At 52.3% G+C, this 15394-nt stretch overlaps 1 protein-coding gene and 1 long non-coding RNA gene across 2 annotated transcripts in view; both read left to right on the top strand.

Annotated features, from left to right (window-relative positions):
- Positions 1–2107: 2107 nt before the first annotated feature.
- LOC146423598 (kallikrein-13-like) overlaps positions 2108–15394 on the top strand; it is a 26789-nt gene continuing 13502 nt past the window's right edge. The window contains exons 1-4 of the mRNA XM_085044615.1: positions 2108–2158; positions 6313–6469; positions 7356–7609; positions 12377–12513. Coding sequence (XP_084900741.1) covers positions 2110–2158; positions 6313–6469; positions 7356–7609; positions 12377–12513 — 597 coding nt within the window. The 5' untranslated portion in view covers positions 2108–2109. The remainder of the gene's footprint in view (positions 2159–6312; positions 6470–7355; positions 7610–12376; positions 12514–15394) is intronic.
- Positions 10382–10888, top strand: LOC146423599 (uncharacterized). The gene is made up of 3 exons (XR_014847430.1): positions 10382–10401; positions 10669–10722; positions 10817–10888. It is a non-coding gene; the product is annotated as an uncharacterized LOC146423599 (long non-coding RNA).

The following is a 15394-nucleotide window of genomic DNA, read 5'->3' on the forward strand; positions in this document are numbered from 1 at the left end:
AGAATTGACCCCAAATCTTCCCCAAAAATGACCCCAAAATGACCCCAAATAACCCCAAAAATTATCCAAAACCAACCCAAATCCTGGGAAATTACCCCCAATGACCCCAAATGATCCCAAAATCCCAAAAAACGATCCCAAATCAATCCAAAACCACCCCAAAACCTGAGACGTGACCCCAAAATGACCCCAAAAATGACCCAAAATCACCCCAAAATGACCCCAAATGACCCCACAATCCCAAAAAATGATCCCAAATCAATCCAAAACCTGGGAAATGACCCCAAATCTTCCCCAAAATGACCCAAAATGATCCCAAAATCCCAAAAAACTTTCCAAAACCAACCCAAATCCTGGGAAATTACCCCCAATGACCCCAAATGATCCCAAAATCCCCAAAAAACGATCCCAAATCAATCCAAAACCACCCCAAAACCTGAGACATGACCCCAAAATGACCCCAAAAATGACCCAAAATCACCCCAACATCACCCCAAAATGACCCAAAATGATCCCAAATGACCCCACAATCCCAAAAAATGATCCCAAATCAATCCAAAACCTGGGAAATGACCCCAAATCTTCCCCCAAAATGACCCCAAATAACTCCAAAATGACCCAAAATTACCCTAAATGACCCCAAAATGATCCCAAATCCATCCAAAACCTGGGAAATGACCCCAAATCTTCCCCAAAATCACCCCAAATAACCCCAAAAATTATCCAAAACCACCCCAAAACCTGAGAAATGACCCCAAAATGATCCCAAATGACCCCAAATCAATCCAAAATAACCCCAAAACCTGGGAAATGACCCCAAAATGACCCCAAAAATGACCCAAATGACCCCAAATGACCCAAAATGATCCCAAGTGAATCCAAAACCACCCAAAACCTGGGAAATGACCCCAAAATGACCCCAAAAATGACCCCAAATCTTCCCCGAAGTGACCCAAATTAACCCCAAAATGACCCCAAATGACCTCCAAACCACCCCAAAAATGACCCCAAATTACTCCAAAATCTCCTAAAATACCCCAAACCACCCCAAATGACCCCAAAATGATCCCAAAGTGACCCCAAATCGATCCAAACCCACCCCAAAACCTGGGAAATGACCCCAAAATGACCCCAAACCACCCAAAAATGATCCCAAATGACCCCAAAGGACCCAAAAATCCCCCAAAAATTATCCCAAATCAATCCAACACCTGGGAAATGACCCCAAACCACCCAAAAATGACCCCAAATGACCCCAAAAATGATCCCAAATCCATCCAAAACCACCCAAAACCTGGGAAATTACCCCAAAATGACCCCAAATGACCCCAAATGATCCCAAATCGCCCCAAAAATGACCCAAAATAACCTCAAAATCCCAAAAAACGATCCCAAATCAATCCAAAACCTGGGAAATCTCCCCAAAACTCCCAAAAATGACCCCAAATCACCCCCAAAATGACCCCAAATTGACCCCAAAAATGACCCCAAGCTCCCAAAAATGATCCCAAATGGATCCAAAACCTGGGAAATCACCCCAAAATGACCCCAAAATGACCACAAATGACCCCAAATGACCCCAAATGACCCCAAAATCCCCCAAAACGATCCCAAATCAATCCAAAATGACCCCAAACCCTGGGAAATCCCACCAAATCTTCCCCAAAATGACCCTTAATCACCCAAAAATGATCCCAAATGACCCAAAATGACACAAAATACCCCCAAATGATCCCAAATCAATCCAAAAATGACCCAAAATCACCCCAAAATGACCCCAAAAGGACCCCAAACCATCCAAAATGATCCCAAATCGATCCAAAACCTGGGAAATGACCCCAAATCTTCCCCCAAATGACCCCAAACCACCCAGAAATTATCCAAAACTCACCAAAAATGACCCCAAAATCAATCCAAAACCTGGGAAATGACCCCAAAATCACCCCAAATCACCCAAAAATGACCCAAAATAACCTCAAAATCCAAAACCTGGGAAATCGCCCCAAATCTTCCCCAAATTCACCCCAAATCACCCCAAAAATGACCCCAAATCGCCCCAAAAATGACCCCAAAATCCCCTAAATTCCCCAAATTTCTCCCCCAGCGGCGATGATTTGGCGCCCCCTGGCGGCGGCCGTGGCTCTGCTGCTGCTGACAGGTGAGCCGTGGGGGGAGGGGAGGGACTGGCGCGATATGTCGCGACATGGCCTGGGGACATCTTGGGGACATTTTGGGGACATTTTGGGGACATTTTGGGGTAATTTGGGGTGGTTTGGGGCAATTTTGGGGGATTTTGGGAGATTTTGGGGTAATTTTTTGGATTTTGGGGTCATTTGGGGTAATTTTTGGGATTTTGGGGTAATTTTGGGGGATTTTGGGGTCATTTGGGGTAATTTTGGGGTGATTTTGGAGATTCCAGGGTGATTTTTGGGGTCATTCTGGGGTAATTGGGGATTATTTTGGGGTCATTTTGGGGTCATTTGGGGGATTTTGGGGCAATTTGGGACGATTTTGGGGTAAATTTGGGGTGATTTTGGAGAATTTTGGGTCATTTTGGGGTAATTTTGGGGCGATTTTGGAGATTCCAGGGTGATTTTTGGGGTCATTCTGGGGTAATTTGGGGTTATTTTGGGGTCATTTGGGGTGTTTTGGGGCAATTTTGGGGCGATTTTTGGGTATTTGGGGCGATTTTGGGGAAATTTTGGGGTAATTTTGGGGTAATTTGGGGAATTTTGGGGTAATTTTGGGATTTTGGGGGATTTTGGGGTAATTTTGGGGTGATTTTTGGAGATTCCAGGGTGATTTTTGGGGTCATTCTGGAGCAATTTGGGGTTATTTTGGTGTCATTTGGGGGGTTTTGGAGTAATTTGGGGCGATTTTGGGGGAATTTTAGGGAATTTTGGGGTAATTTTGGGTCATTTTGGAGCAGCGTGGGGATTTTGGGGTAATTTGGGGTCATTTTGGGGTCACTTTGGGGTGATTTTGGAGATTCCAGGGTGATTTTTGGGGTCATTCTGGGGCAATTTGGGGTTATTTTGGGGTGTTTTGGGGCAATTTCGGGGAAATTTTTGGGATTTTGGGGGTCATTTTGAGGATTTTGGGGCAATTTTGGGGCAATTTTGGGGCGATTTTTGGGGTAATTTTGGGGTGATTTTGGGGTAATTTTGGGGAATTTTGGGGTCATTTTGGGGTCAATTTTGGGGGATTTTGGAGATTCCAAGGTGATTTTTGGGGTCATTGTGGGGTAATTTGGGGGTCATTTGGGGTGTTTTGGGGCAATTTGGGGCGATTTTGGGGCAATTTGGGGCATTTTGGGGCAGTTTTGGGGCAATTTTGGGGAATTTTGAGGTATTTTGAGGCAATTTTGGGGCATTTTGGGGCAATTTGGGGCATTTTGGGGTAATTTGGGGGATTTTGGGGAATTTTGGGTCATTTTGGGGTCAATTTTGGGGGATTTTGGAGATTCCAGGGTGATTTTGGGGTCATTCTGGGGTAATTTGGGGTTATTTTGGGGTCATTTTGGGGTCATTTGGGAGATTTTGGGGCAATTTGGGACGATTTTGGGGTAAATTTGGGGTGATTTTGGAGAATTTTGGGTCATTTTGGGGTAATTTTGGGGCGATTTTGGAGATTCCAGGGTGATTTTTGGGGTCATTCTGGGGCAATTTGGGGTCATTTTGGGGTCACTTTGGGGTGTTTTGGGGTAATTTGGGGCGATTTGGGGCTATTTGGGGCGATTTTGGGGAAATTTTGGGGTAATTTTGGGGAATTTTGCGGTCATTTTGGGATTTTGGGGTCATTTTGGGGTAATTTTGGGGCGATTTTGGAGATTCCAGGGCGATTTTTGGGGTCATTCTGGGGAAATTTGGGGTTATTTTGAGGTCACTTTGGGGGATTTTGGGGTCATTTTGGAGCAGTGTGGGGATTTTGGGGTTATTTTGGGATTTTGGGGGAATTTTGGGGTCATTTGGGGTCATTCTGGGGAAATTTGGGGTCATTTGGGGAAGTTTGGGATAATTTTGGGGTCATTTGGGGATTTTTGGGTCCTTTTTGGATCATTTTTTGGGGTCATTTGGAGCATTTTTGGGGTAATTTGGGGGATTTTGGGTTTATTTTTGGATTTTGGAGTAATTTTGGGGTTATTTTGGGGGATTTTGGGGTAATTTTGGGGATTTTGGAGATTCCAGGGTGATTTTTGGGGTCATTTGGGGTCATTTGGGGAAGTTTGGGATAATTTTGGGGTCATTTGGGGATTTTTGGGTCATTTTTGGATCATTTTTTGGGGTCATTTGGAGCATTTTTGGGGTAATTTGGGGTAATTTTGGGTCATTTGGGGAAGTTTGGGATAAGTTTGGTTATTTTGGTTATTTTGGGGACATTTTTTGGGGATTTTGGGTCATTTTTGGATCATTTTTTGGGGTCATTTGGAGCATTTTTGGGGCATTTTGGGTTGTCCTGGGGACATGGGGACACCTCTGTCGTGACATGTCGTGACATGCCAAGGGCTTGGGGACACAGCCTGGAGTCAGGTGACACACAGGTGTCACGATATGTCACGATATGGCCTGGGGGGGTGACGACATGGGACATATCGTGACATATCGTGACATGGCTCAGAGTTTGGGGACATGTCCTGGGGTCAGGTGACACCCAGGGGTCACGATATGTCACGACATGGCCTGGGGACAAGGGACAGGGGACAGCTCTGTCGTGACATGTCGCGACATGGCCTGGGGGGGTGACAACAGGGGACATATCGTGACGTGTCGTGACATGCCAAGTGTTTGGGGACACGGCCTGGGGTCAGGTGACACACAGGTGTCACGATATGTCGCGACATGGCCTGGGGACAAGGGACGGGGGACATATCGTGACATATCGTGATATATCGTGACATATCGTGATATATCGTGACATATCGTGGCATGCCAAGGGTCTGGGGACACGCCCCAGGGTCAGGGGACAGGCAGGTGTCACGATATGTCGCGACATGGCCTGGGGACAAGGGACAGGGGACATGTCGTGACATATCATGACATATCGTGACATGCCAAGAGTTTGGGGACACGCCCCGGGGTCAGGGGACACAGGATATGTCACGATATGTCGCGACACGGCCTGGGGACAAGGGACAGGGGACATATCGTGACATGTCGTGACACAGCCTGGGGACACGTCTGGGGTGACAGGAGGTGACAGGCAGGTGTCACCTGTCACTGATGGATGTCCCCAGGTGTGACAGGTGTGACAGGTGTGACGGGTGACACACCAGGAGGTGACAAAGGTGTCACTGATGGATGTCCCCAATGTCCCCAGGTGTGACAGGTGTGACAGGTGACACCTGTGTGGTCAGTTACACACAGGGAGGTGACAGAGGTGTCGCCGATGGATGTCCCCGATGTCCCCAGGTGTGACAGGTGACACACAGGGAGGTGACAGGCAGGTGTCACCTGTCACTGACGGATGTCCCCAGGTGTGACAGGTGTGACAGGTGACACCTGTGTGGTCAGTGACACACAGGGAGGTGACAGGAGGTGACAAACTGAGCCGTGACCATCCTGACCGATGTCCCCAGGTGTGACAGGTGTGACAGGTGTGACAGGTGACACACCGGGAGGTGACAGGCAGGTGTCACGTGTCACTGATGGATGTCCCCAGGTGTGACAGGTGACACACAGTGACTCTGACCGATGTCCCCAATGTCCCCTGTGTCCCTCACTCGCAGCCCTGGCAGGTGTCACTCAGTGTCACACAGGTGTCACTCAGTGTCACTCAGGTGTCACACGTCTCTCACTGATGTCCCCAGGTGTGACAGGTGACACTCGTGTGGTCGGCGGCAGGGCGTGTGTCCCTCACTCGCAGCCCTGGTGTCACTCAGTGTCACTCAGTGTCACTCAGTGTCACTCAGGTGTCACTCAGGTGTCACTCAGGTGTCACACAGTGTCACACAGGTGTCACTCAGTGTCACACAGGTGTCACTCAGGTGTCACTCAGGTGTCACACAGTGTCACTCAGGTGTCTCTGCTCTCCCCAGGTGTGACAGGTGACACGCGGGTGGTCGGCGGCAGGGCGTGTGTCCCTCACTCGCAGCCCTGGTGTCACTCAGTGTCACTCAGGTGTCACACATCTCTCACTGCTCTCCCCAGGTGTGACAGGTGACACTCGTGTCGTCGGCGGCAGGGCGTGTGTCCCTCACTCGCAGCCCTGGTGTCACTCAGTGTCACACAGGTGTCACACAGGTGTCACACAGTGTCACTCAGGTGTCACACAGGTGTCACTGATCAATGTCCCCAATGTCCCTGCTCTCCCCAGGTGTGACAGGTGACACGCGGGTGGTCGGCGGCAGGGCGTGTGTCCCTCACTCGCAGCCCTGGCAGGTCGCTGTGCTCGACATGTACAAACTCTACTGCGGAGGAGTCCTGGTGGCGCCGAGATGGGTGGTGACAGCGGCGCACTGCACCACACCTGGGTAAGGACACACCTGGGCACACCTGGGACAGGTAACACACACCTGGGATACACCTGGGCAAACTCAGGGAGTCCTGGTGGCACCGAGATGGGTGGTGACAGCGGCGCACTGCACCTCACCTGGGTAAGGACACACCTGGGACAGGTGACACACACCTGGGGACACACCTGGGACAGGTGAGACACACCTGGGGACAGCTGGGACACACCTGGGACACACCTGGGACAGGTGAGACACACCTGGGGACACACCTGGGACACCTGGGACACACATGGGACACACTCAGGGAGTCCTGGTGGCACCGAGATGGGTGGTGACAGCGGCGCACTGCACCTCACCTGGGTAAGGACACACCTGGGACGGGTGAGACACACCTGGGGACACACCTGGGACAGGTGAGACACACCTGGGCACACCTGGGACAGGTGAGACACACCTGGGACAGGTGAGACACACCTGGGGACACCTGGGGACACACCTGGGGCACACCTGGGATACACCTGGGACAGGTAACACACACCTGGGACAGGTAACACACACCTGGGACAGGTAACACACACCTGGGGACACCTGGGTCTCACCTGTCCCTCACCTGTCTCACCCGCCCGTGTCCCTCAAGGTGACCAGTGTCCCCTCCATGTGTCCCTCATCTGTCCCTCACCTGTCCCAGGTGTGTCCTACCCACCCCACACCTGTCTTCTCAGGTGTCCCTCACCTGTCCCACACCTGTCCCACACCTGTCCCATGGCCTCTCCATGTGTCACTCATGTCCCAAACCTGTCCCAGGTGTGTCCTACCCACCCCACACCTGTCCCTCACCTGTCTCACCTGTCCCTTAGGTGTCCCTCACCTGTCTCAGGTGTCCTTCACCTGTCTGTGTCCCCAGGGTGACCACGGTGGCCCTGGGCAAGCACCGGCTGTACGGCCGCGAGGCGGGCGAGGAGCGCCGCATGGTTGCCCGCAGGGTTGCCCACCCCGGCTACGACCCGTCCACCAAGGACAATGACATCATGCTGCTGCAGCTGCTGGTCCCCGCGGCCATCTCGGAGCGCGTCCGGCCGATCGCCGTGGCCTCCTGCCTGCCCCAGCCCGGCACCGCCTGCGTCACCTCGGGCTGGGGGGCCACCACCTCGCCCGAAGGTAGGTGGTCATCTCGTGGGCACTTTGGGCACCTCATGGTCACTTTGGAGCTCCCATGGTCACCTGGATGCTCTCCTGGTCACTTGGATCATCTCATGGTCACTTTGGACCTCTGATGGTCACCCCATGCTCACCTGGATCCTCTCATGGTCACTTGAGTCACCCCATGGTCACTTGGATCCTCTTGTGGTCACCTGGATCCTCTCATGGTCACTTGGGTCACCCCATGGTCACTTGGGTCACCCCATGGTCACTTGGGTCACCTCATGGTCACTTGGATCATCTCATGGTCACTTTGATCCTCTCCTGGTCACTTGGATCCTCTCATGGTCACTTGGGTCACCTCATGGTCACTTTGGACCTCTCATGGTCACTTTGGACCTCTGACGGTCACTTTGGATCTCCAATGGTCACCTGGATGCTCTCCTGGTCACTTGGATCATCTCACGGTCACTTTGGACCTCTGATGGTCACCCCATGGTCACCTGGATCCTCTGGTGGTCACTTTGATGCACTTCTGGTCACTTTGATCCACTTCTGGTCACTTGGATTCTCTCATGGTCATTTGGGTCACCTCATGGTCACTTTGGACCTGTCATGCTCACTTGGGTCACCTCATGGTCAGTTTGGAACTCTGATGGTCACTTGGGTCACCCCGTGGTCACTTGTGTCACCCCATGGTCACTTGGATCCTCTCATGGTCACTTTGAGCCACTCCTGGTCACTTGGATCCCCTCATGCTCACCTGGATCATCTCATGGTCACTTTGGACCTCTGATGGTCACCCCATGGTCACTTGGATCCTCTCATGGTCACTTGGGTCACCCCATGGTCACTTGGATCTACCCATGGTCACTTTGGACCTGTCATGGTCACTTGGATCTCCTCATGGTCACTTGGATCCTCTCATGGTCACTTGGGTCCACTTCTGGTCACTTGGATTCTCTCATGGTCACTTTGGAGCTCTTGTGGTCACTTTGGATCCTCTCATGGTCACTTGGGTCACCCCATGGTCACCCCATGGTCACCCCATGGTCACCCCGTGGTCCCCTGGTCCCTGCGGCCATCTCGGAGCGCGTCCGGCCGATCGCCGTGGCCTCCTGCCTGCCCCAGCCCGGCACCGCCTGCGTCACCTCGGGCTGGGGGGCCACCACCTCACCAGACACTTGGTCACTTGGGACATCTCATGGTCACTTTGGACCTCTGATGGTCACCCCATGGTCACTTGAATCCTCTCATGGTCACTTGGGTCACCCCATGGTCACTTTGGATCTCTCATGGTCACTTGGGTCACCCCATGGTCACTTGGGTCCCCTCATGATCACCTGGATCCTCTCATGGTCACTTGGGTCACCTCATGGTCACTTTGGACCTCTCGTGGTCACTTTGGAGCTCTCATGGTCACCTGGATGCTCTCATGGTCACCTGGATCATCTCATGGTCACTTTGGACCTCTGATGGTCACACTGGACCTCTGATGGTCACCCCATGGTCACCTGGATCCTCTCATGGTCACCTGGATCATCTCATGGTCACTTTGAGCCACTCCTGGTCACTTGGATCATCTCATGGTCACTTTGGAACTCTGATGGTCACCCCATGGTCACCTGGATCCTCTCATGGTCACTTTGGAGCTCCCATGGTCACCTCATTGTCACCTCAGCCCTCTAATTGTGACTCGGGTCCTCTCCTGGTCACTTTGGACCTCTCATGGTCACCTGGATTCTCTCATGGTCACTTTGATGCACTTCTGGTCACTTTGATCCACTCCTGGTCACTTGGATCCTCTTACGGTCACTTGGATCATCTCATGGTCACTTGGGACATCTCATGGTCACTTTGGACCTCTTGTGGTCACTTTGGAGCTCCCATGGTCACTTGGGTCACCTCATGGTCACTTTGGAGCTCCCATGGTCACTTGGATCCTCTCATGGTCACTTGGGTCACCCCATGGTCACTTGGATATTCCCATGGTCACTTTGGACCTCTCATGGGCACTTAGATCACCCCATGGTCACCTGGATCCTCTTGTGGTCACTTTGGATCTCTTATGGTCACTTGGATCCTTTCATGGTCACTTGGATCCTCCTGTGGTCACTTTGGACCTCTCATGGTCACTTTGATCCTCTCATGGTCACTTTGGGTCACCTTATGGTCACTTGGATCAACCCATGGTCACCTGGATCCTCTCATGGTCACTTTGGATCTCTTATGGTCACTTGGGTCACCTCCTGGTCACTTGGATCCTCTCATGGTCACTTTGGATCTCTCATGGTCACCTGGGGCACCTCATAGGCATCTGGATTGACTTCTGTCCACCTGAGTCACCTCCTGGTCACTTGGGACACCTCATGGTCATCTGGATCCTCTTTTGTTCACCTGGGTCCTCTCATGGTCACCTGGGTCCTCCCATGGTCACTTGGATCCTCTCCTGGTACTTTGGGTCACCTCCTGGTCACCTAGGCCACCTCATGGTCATCTCATGGTCACTTGGACCACCTCATGGTCACCTGGGTCTCCTCATGGTCACCTCGTGGTAACTTTGGACCTCTCCTGGTAACCTAGGCCAACTTATGGTCATCTCCTGGTCATCACTGGTCACCTCAAGCTCACCTTGGCCTCCAAATCCTCCACGTTTTCCCCCAAAAACTTGGAATTTTGGGGCATTTCTGGGTGGAATTTTTGGGTGGAATTTTTGGGTGGAATTCTGGCCATTCTGGTGTCCATCCTCACCATTCCAAGGTCCATCCGTGTCCATCCCGTGTCCCTCCGTGTCCATCCCATGTCCCTCCGTGTCCATCCCATGTCCATCCTGGGTTCACCCTGTGTCCATCCTGTGTCCATCCCGGTGGTCCCAGGTCCATCCTGACCATTCCTAGGTCCATCCAGCCACTCCAGGGTCCATGCTGGTGGTCTCAGGTCCATCCTGGTGTCCATCCTGGTGGTCTCAGGTCCATCCCAGGGTCCATCCTGGTGGTGTCAGGTCCATTCTGGAGTCCATCCTGGTGGTCTCAGCTCCATTCTGGGGTTCATTCTGGTGTCCATCCCAGTGGTCTGAGGTCCACCCCATGTCCATCCCATGACCATCCTGTGTCCATCCTGTGTCCATCCGTGTCCATCCATGTCCATCCATGTCCCCATGTCCCCGCAGTGACGTACCCCGAGGTGCTGCAGTGTGTCAATGTCACTCTGTTCTCGGCCGCCGAGTGTCGCCGGTTCTATCCCGTGTCCATCCCATGTCCATCCATGTCCATCCTGTGTCCATCCATGTCCATCCCAATGGTTCCAATGTCCATCCCAATGGTTCCAATGTCCATCCCTGTCCCCATGTCCCCTCACTGTCCCCGCAGTGACGTACCCCGAGGTGCTGCAGTGCGTCAATGTCACTCTGTTCTCGGCGGCCGAGTGTCGCCGGTTCTATCCTGTGTCCATCCATGTCCATCCATGTCCATCCCATGTCCATCCATGTCCATCTATGTCCATCCATGTCCATCCAATGTCCATCCATGTCCATCCCTGTCCCCATGTCCCCGCAGTGACGTACCCCGAGGTGCTGCAGTGCGTCAATGTCACTCTGTTCTCGGCCGCCGAGTGTCGCTGGTTCTATCCTGTGTCCATCCATGTCCATCCATGTCCATCCATGTCCATCCCAATGGTTCCAATGTCCATCCATGTCCATCCCTGTCCCCATGTCCCCGCAGTGACGTACCCCGAGGTGCTGCAGTGTGTCAATGTCACTCTGTTCTCGGCGGCCGAGTGTCGCCGGTTCTATCCCGTGTCCATCCCGTATCCATCTGTGTCCATCCCAATGGTTCCAATGTCCATCCCAATGGTTCCAATGTCCATCCATGTCCATCCATGTCCCCATGTCCCCTCGCTGTCCCCGCAGTGACGTACCCCGAGGTGCTGCAGTGTGTCAACCTCACTCTGTTCTCGGCGGCCGAGTGTCGCCGGTTCTATCCCGTGTCCATCCATGTCCATCCCAATGGTTCCAATGTCCATCCATGTCCATCCCATGTCCCCATGTCCCCGCAGTGACGTACCCCGAGGTGCTGCAGTGCGTCAATGTCACTCTGTTCTCGGCCGCCGAGTGTCGCCGGTTCTATCCCGGCTCCATCCATGTCCATCCATGTCTATCCTGTGTCCATCCATGTCCATCCATGTCCATCCATGTCCATCCATGTCCACCCCAATGGTTCCAATGTCCATCCATGTCCATCCCATGTCCCCATGTCCCCGCAGTGACGTACCCCGAGGTGCTGCAGTGTGTCAATGTCACTCTGTTCTCGGCGGCCGAGTGTCGCCGGTTCTATCCTGTGTCCATCCATGTCCATCCATGTCCATCCATGTCCATCCATGTCCATCCCTGTCCCCTCGGTGTCCCCGCAGTGACGTACCCCGAGGTGCTGCAGTGCGTCAATGTCACTCTGTTCTCGGCGGCCGAGTGTCGCCGGTTCTATCCCGTGTCCACCCCGTGTCCATCCATGTCCATCCCAATGGTTCCAATGTCCACCCCAATGGTTCCAATGTCCATCCATGTCCATCCCATGTCCCCATGTCCCCTCGGTGTCCCCGCAGTGACGTACCCCGAGGTGCTGCAGTGTGTCAATGTCACTCTGTTCTCGGCCGCCGAGTGTCGCCGGTTCTATCCTGTGTCCATCCATGTCCATCCATGTCCATCCTGTGTCCATCCCAATGGTTCCAATGTCCATCCATGTCCATCTATGTCCATCCATGTCCACCCCTGTCCCCTCGGTGTCCCCGCAGTGACGTACCCCGAGGTGCTGCAGTGTGTCAATGTCACTCTGTTCTCGGCCGCCGAGTGTCGCCGGTTCTACCCCGGCTCCATCACCGACAACATGATCTGCGCCGGCAACGTCCAGGGAGGGATGGACTCGTGCCAGGTAGGGCCTGAAAACCCCGAAAATCCCCGAAATTGCCTCAAAATCCCGAAAATTTTTATCAAAATCCCGAAAATTGCAGCGAAATTCTGAAAATTCCTGCAAAATCCCAACCGAAATACTCCCAAATCCCACTGAAATGCTGCTAAAATACCCCAAAATTCCCTAAAATCCCTCAGAATGTCCCATAAAATTCCCCCTAAATCCAGCCCAGAATCCCCCAAAATCCACCCCGAAATCCACCCTGAAATCCCCCAAAATCCACCCTGGAATCCCCCAAAATCCACCCCAAAATTCCCCAAAATCCACCCTGAAATTCCTCAAAATCCACCCCAAAATCCCCCAAAATCCACCCCAAAATCCCCCAAATCCACCCTGAAATCCCCCAAAATCCCTCTGAAACTGACCCTAAAATCTCAGACTAAAATCCCCCAAATCCCTCGAAATCTACCCTGAAATCCCCCAAAATCTCCCCAAAATTCCCCCAAATCCGCGAAATCCCCCCTAAAATCTCTCTAAAATCCTCCCAAAATCCACCCCAAAATCCCAAAAATTCCCACAAAATCCCCACAAAAATCCACCCAGAAATCCCCCAAAATCTTCCCTCTAAAATCCCCTAAAATTGCCAAAATTCCACTCTAAAATCCCCCAAAATCCCCCAAATCCTCCCCAAAATCCACCCTGAAATCCCCCAAAAATTCCACTCTAAATTTCCGAAAATCCCCCAAAATCCAAAATCCCAACCCAAAATCCCAAAAATTCCCACAAAATCCCCACAAAAATCCACCCAGAAATCCCCCAAAATCTTCCCTCTAAAATCCCCTAAAATTGCCAAAATTCCACTCTAAAATCCCCAAAATCCCCCAAATCCTCCCCAAAATCCACCCTGAATTCCCCCAGAAATTCCACCCTAAATTCCCCCAAATCCCAAAAAAAATCCACTCGGAATTCCCCAAAATCTTCCCCAACATCTCCCCTAAATTCCACCCTAAAATCTCCCCAAAATCTCTCCAAATCACCCAAAATCTCCCCAAAATCTCCCCAAATCCACCCAAAATCCCCCAAAATCTCCCAAAATGTCCCCAAATCCCCCAAAATCTTCACCAAATTCCCCAAAATGTCCCCAAATCCCCTAAAAAAATCCCCTAAAATCTTCCCAAAAATTCCCCAAAATCTTCCCAAAATTCTCCCCAAAATTCCCAAAAGTTCCCCCAACCCAACGAGGTCACCCAACCCGAGGATGTCCACCAAGGCTTTGGCCAAACCCAAGGGGAGGTCAGTTGACCCCAAAAGGTCATCCAACCCAACAAGGTCCACCAAGAGTTTGACCAACCCAAGGATGTCCACCAAGGGTCACCAACCCAAGGAGGTCTTGGTTGACCCAACAAGGTCATCCAACCCAACAAGGTCCACCAAGAGTTTGGCCAAATCCAAGGAGGACTGGGTTGACCAAACCCATGGATGTCCACCAAGGGTTTGGCCAATCCGAGGTCTTGGTCGACCTCAAGAGGTCACCCAACCCAAGGATGTCCACCAAGGCTTTGACCAACCCAACGAGGTCTTGGTTGACCCAACCCAACAAGGTCCACCAAGGGTTTGACCAACCCAATGAGGTCTTGGTTGACCCAACCCAACAAGGTCCACCAAGGGTTCGACCAACCCAACAAGGTCTTGGTTGACCCAACCCAACAAGGTCCACCAAGGGTCACCAACCCAACGAGGTCTTGGTTGACCCAACGAGGTCACCCAACCCAACGAGGTCCACCAAGGGTTTTACCAAATCCAAGGAGGACTGGGTTGACCCAACCCAAGGATGTCCACCAAGAGTTTGGCCAACCCAACGAGGTCTTGGTTGTCCCAATGAGGGTTTGTTTGACCCAACGAGGTCACCCAACCCTCAGAGGTCACCTGGTTGTCCCCAGGGTGACTCCGGCCGTCCCCTGGTGTGCGCCGGCAGCCTGCAGGGCTTGGTTGACCCCAAAAGGTCATCCAACCCAATGAGGTCCACCAAGAGTTTGGTCGACCCAACAAGGTCTTGGTTGACCCAACGAGGTCTTGGTTGACCCAACAAGGTCACCAAACTCAACCAACTCTTGATTGACCCAACGAGGTCATCCAACCCAAGGATGTCCACCAAGGCTTTGACCAACCCAACAAGGGCTTGGTTGACCCAATAAGGTCACCCAACCCAACGAGGTCCACCAAGAGTTTGACCAACCCAACGAGGCCTTGATTGACCCAACCCAAGGATGTCCACCAAGGGTTTGACCAACCTGAGGGCTTGGTTGACCCCAAAAGGTCACCCAACCCAGCAAGGCCTTGGTTGACCTTGTGTCCACCAATGTCCACCAAGACTTTGGCCAACCCAAGGAGTTCCCCCAAGGGGTCACCAACCCAACGAGGTCTTGGTTGACCCAACCCAATGAAGTCCACCAAGGGTTTGACCAAACCCAAGGATCTCCACCATGAGTTTGACCAACCCAAGGATGTCCACCAAGGGTTTGACCAAACCCAATGAAGTCCACCAAGGGTTTGACCAAACCCAAGGATCTCCACCAAGAGTTTGACCAACCCAACGAGGTCCACCAAGGGTTTGACCAAACTCAAGGAGGTCTTGGTTGACCCAACGAGGGTTTGGATGACCCAATGAGGTCATCCAACCCAATGATGTCCACCAAGGGTTTGACCAACCCAATGAGGTCTTGGTTGACCCAACGAGGTCTTGGTTGACCCAACGAGGTCACCCAACCCAACGAGGTCCACCAAGGGTTTGGCCAAATCCAATGAGGTCTTGGTTGACCAAACCCATGGATGTCCACCAAGGGTTTGACCAAACCCAAGGAGAGGCCAGTTGACCCCAAAAGGTCACCAAACCCATGGATGT

Source organism: Lichenostomus cassidix, unplaced genomic scaffold, assembly GCF_008360975.1.
Source record: "Lichenostomus cassidix isolate B80296 unplaced genomic scaffold, HeHo_3.0 HiC_scaffold_37, whole genome shotgun sequence".
Lineage (NCBI taxonomy): Eukaryota > Metazoa > Chordata > Aves > Passeriformes > Meliphagidae > Lichenostomus > Lichenostomus cassidix.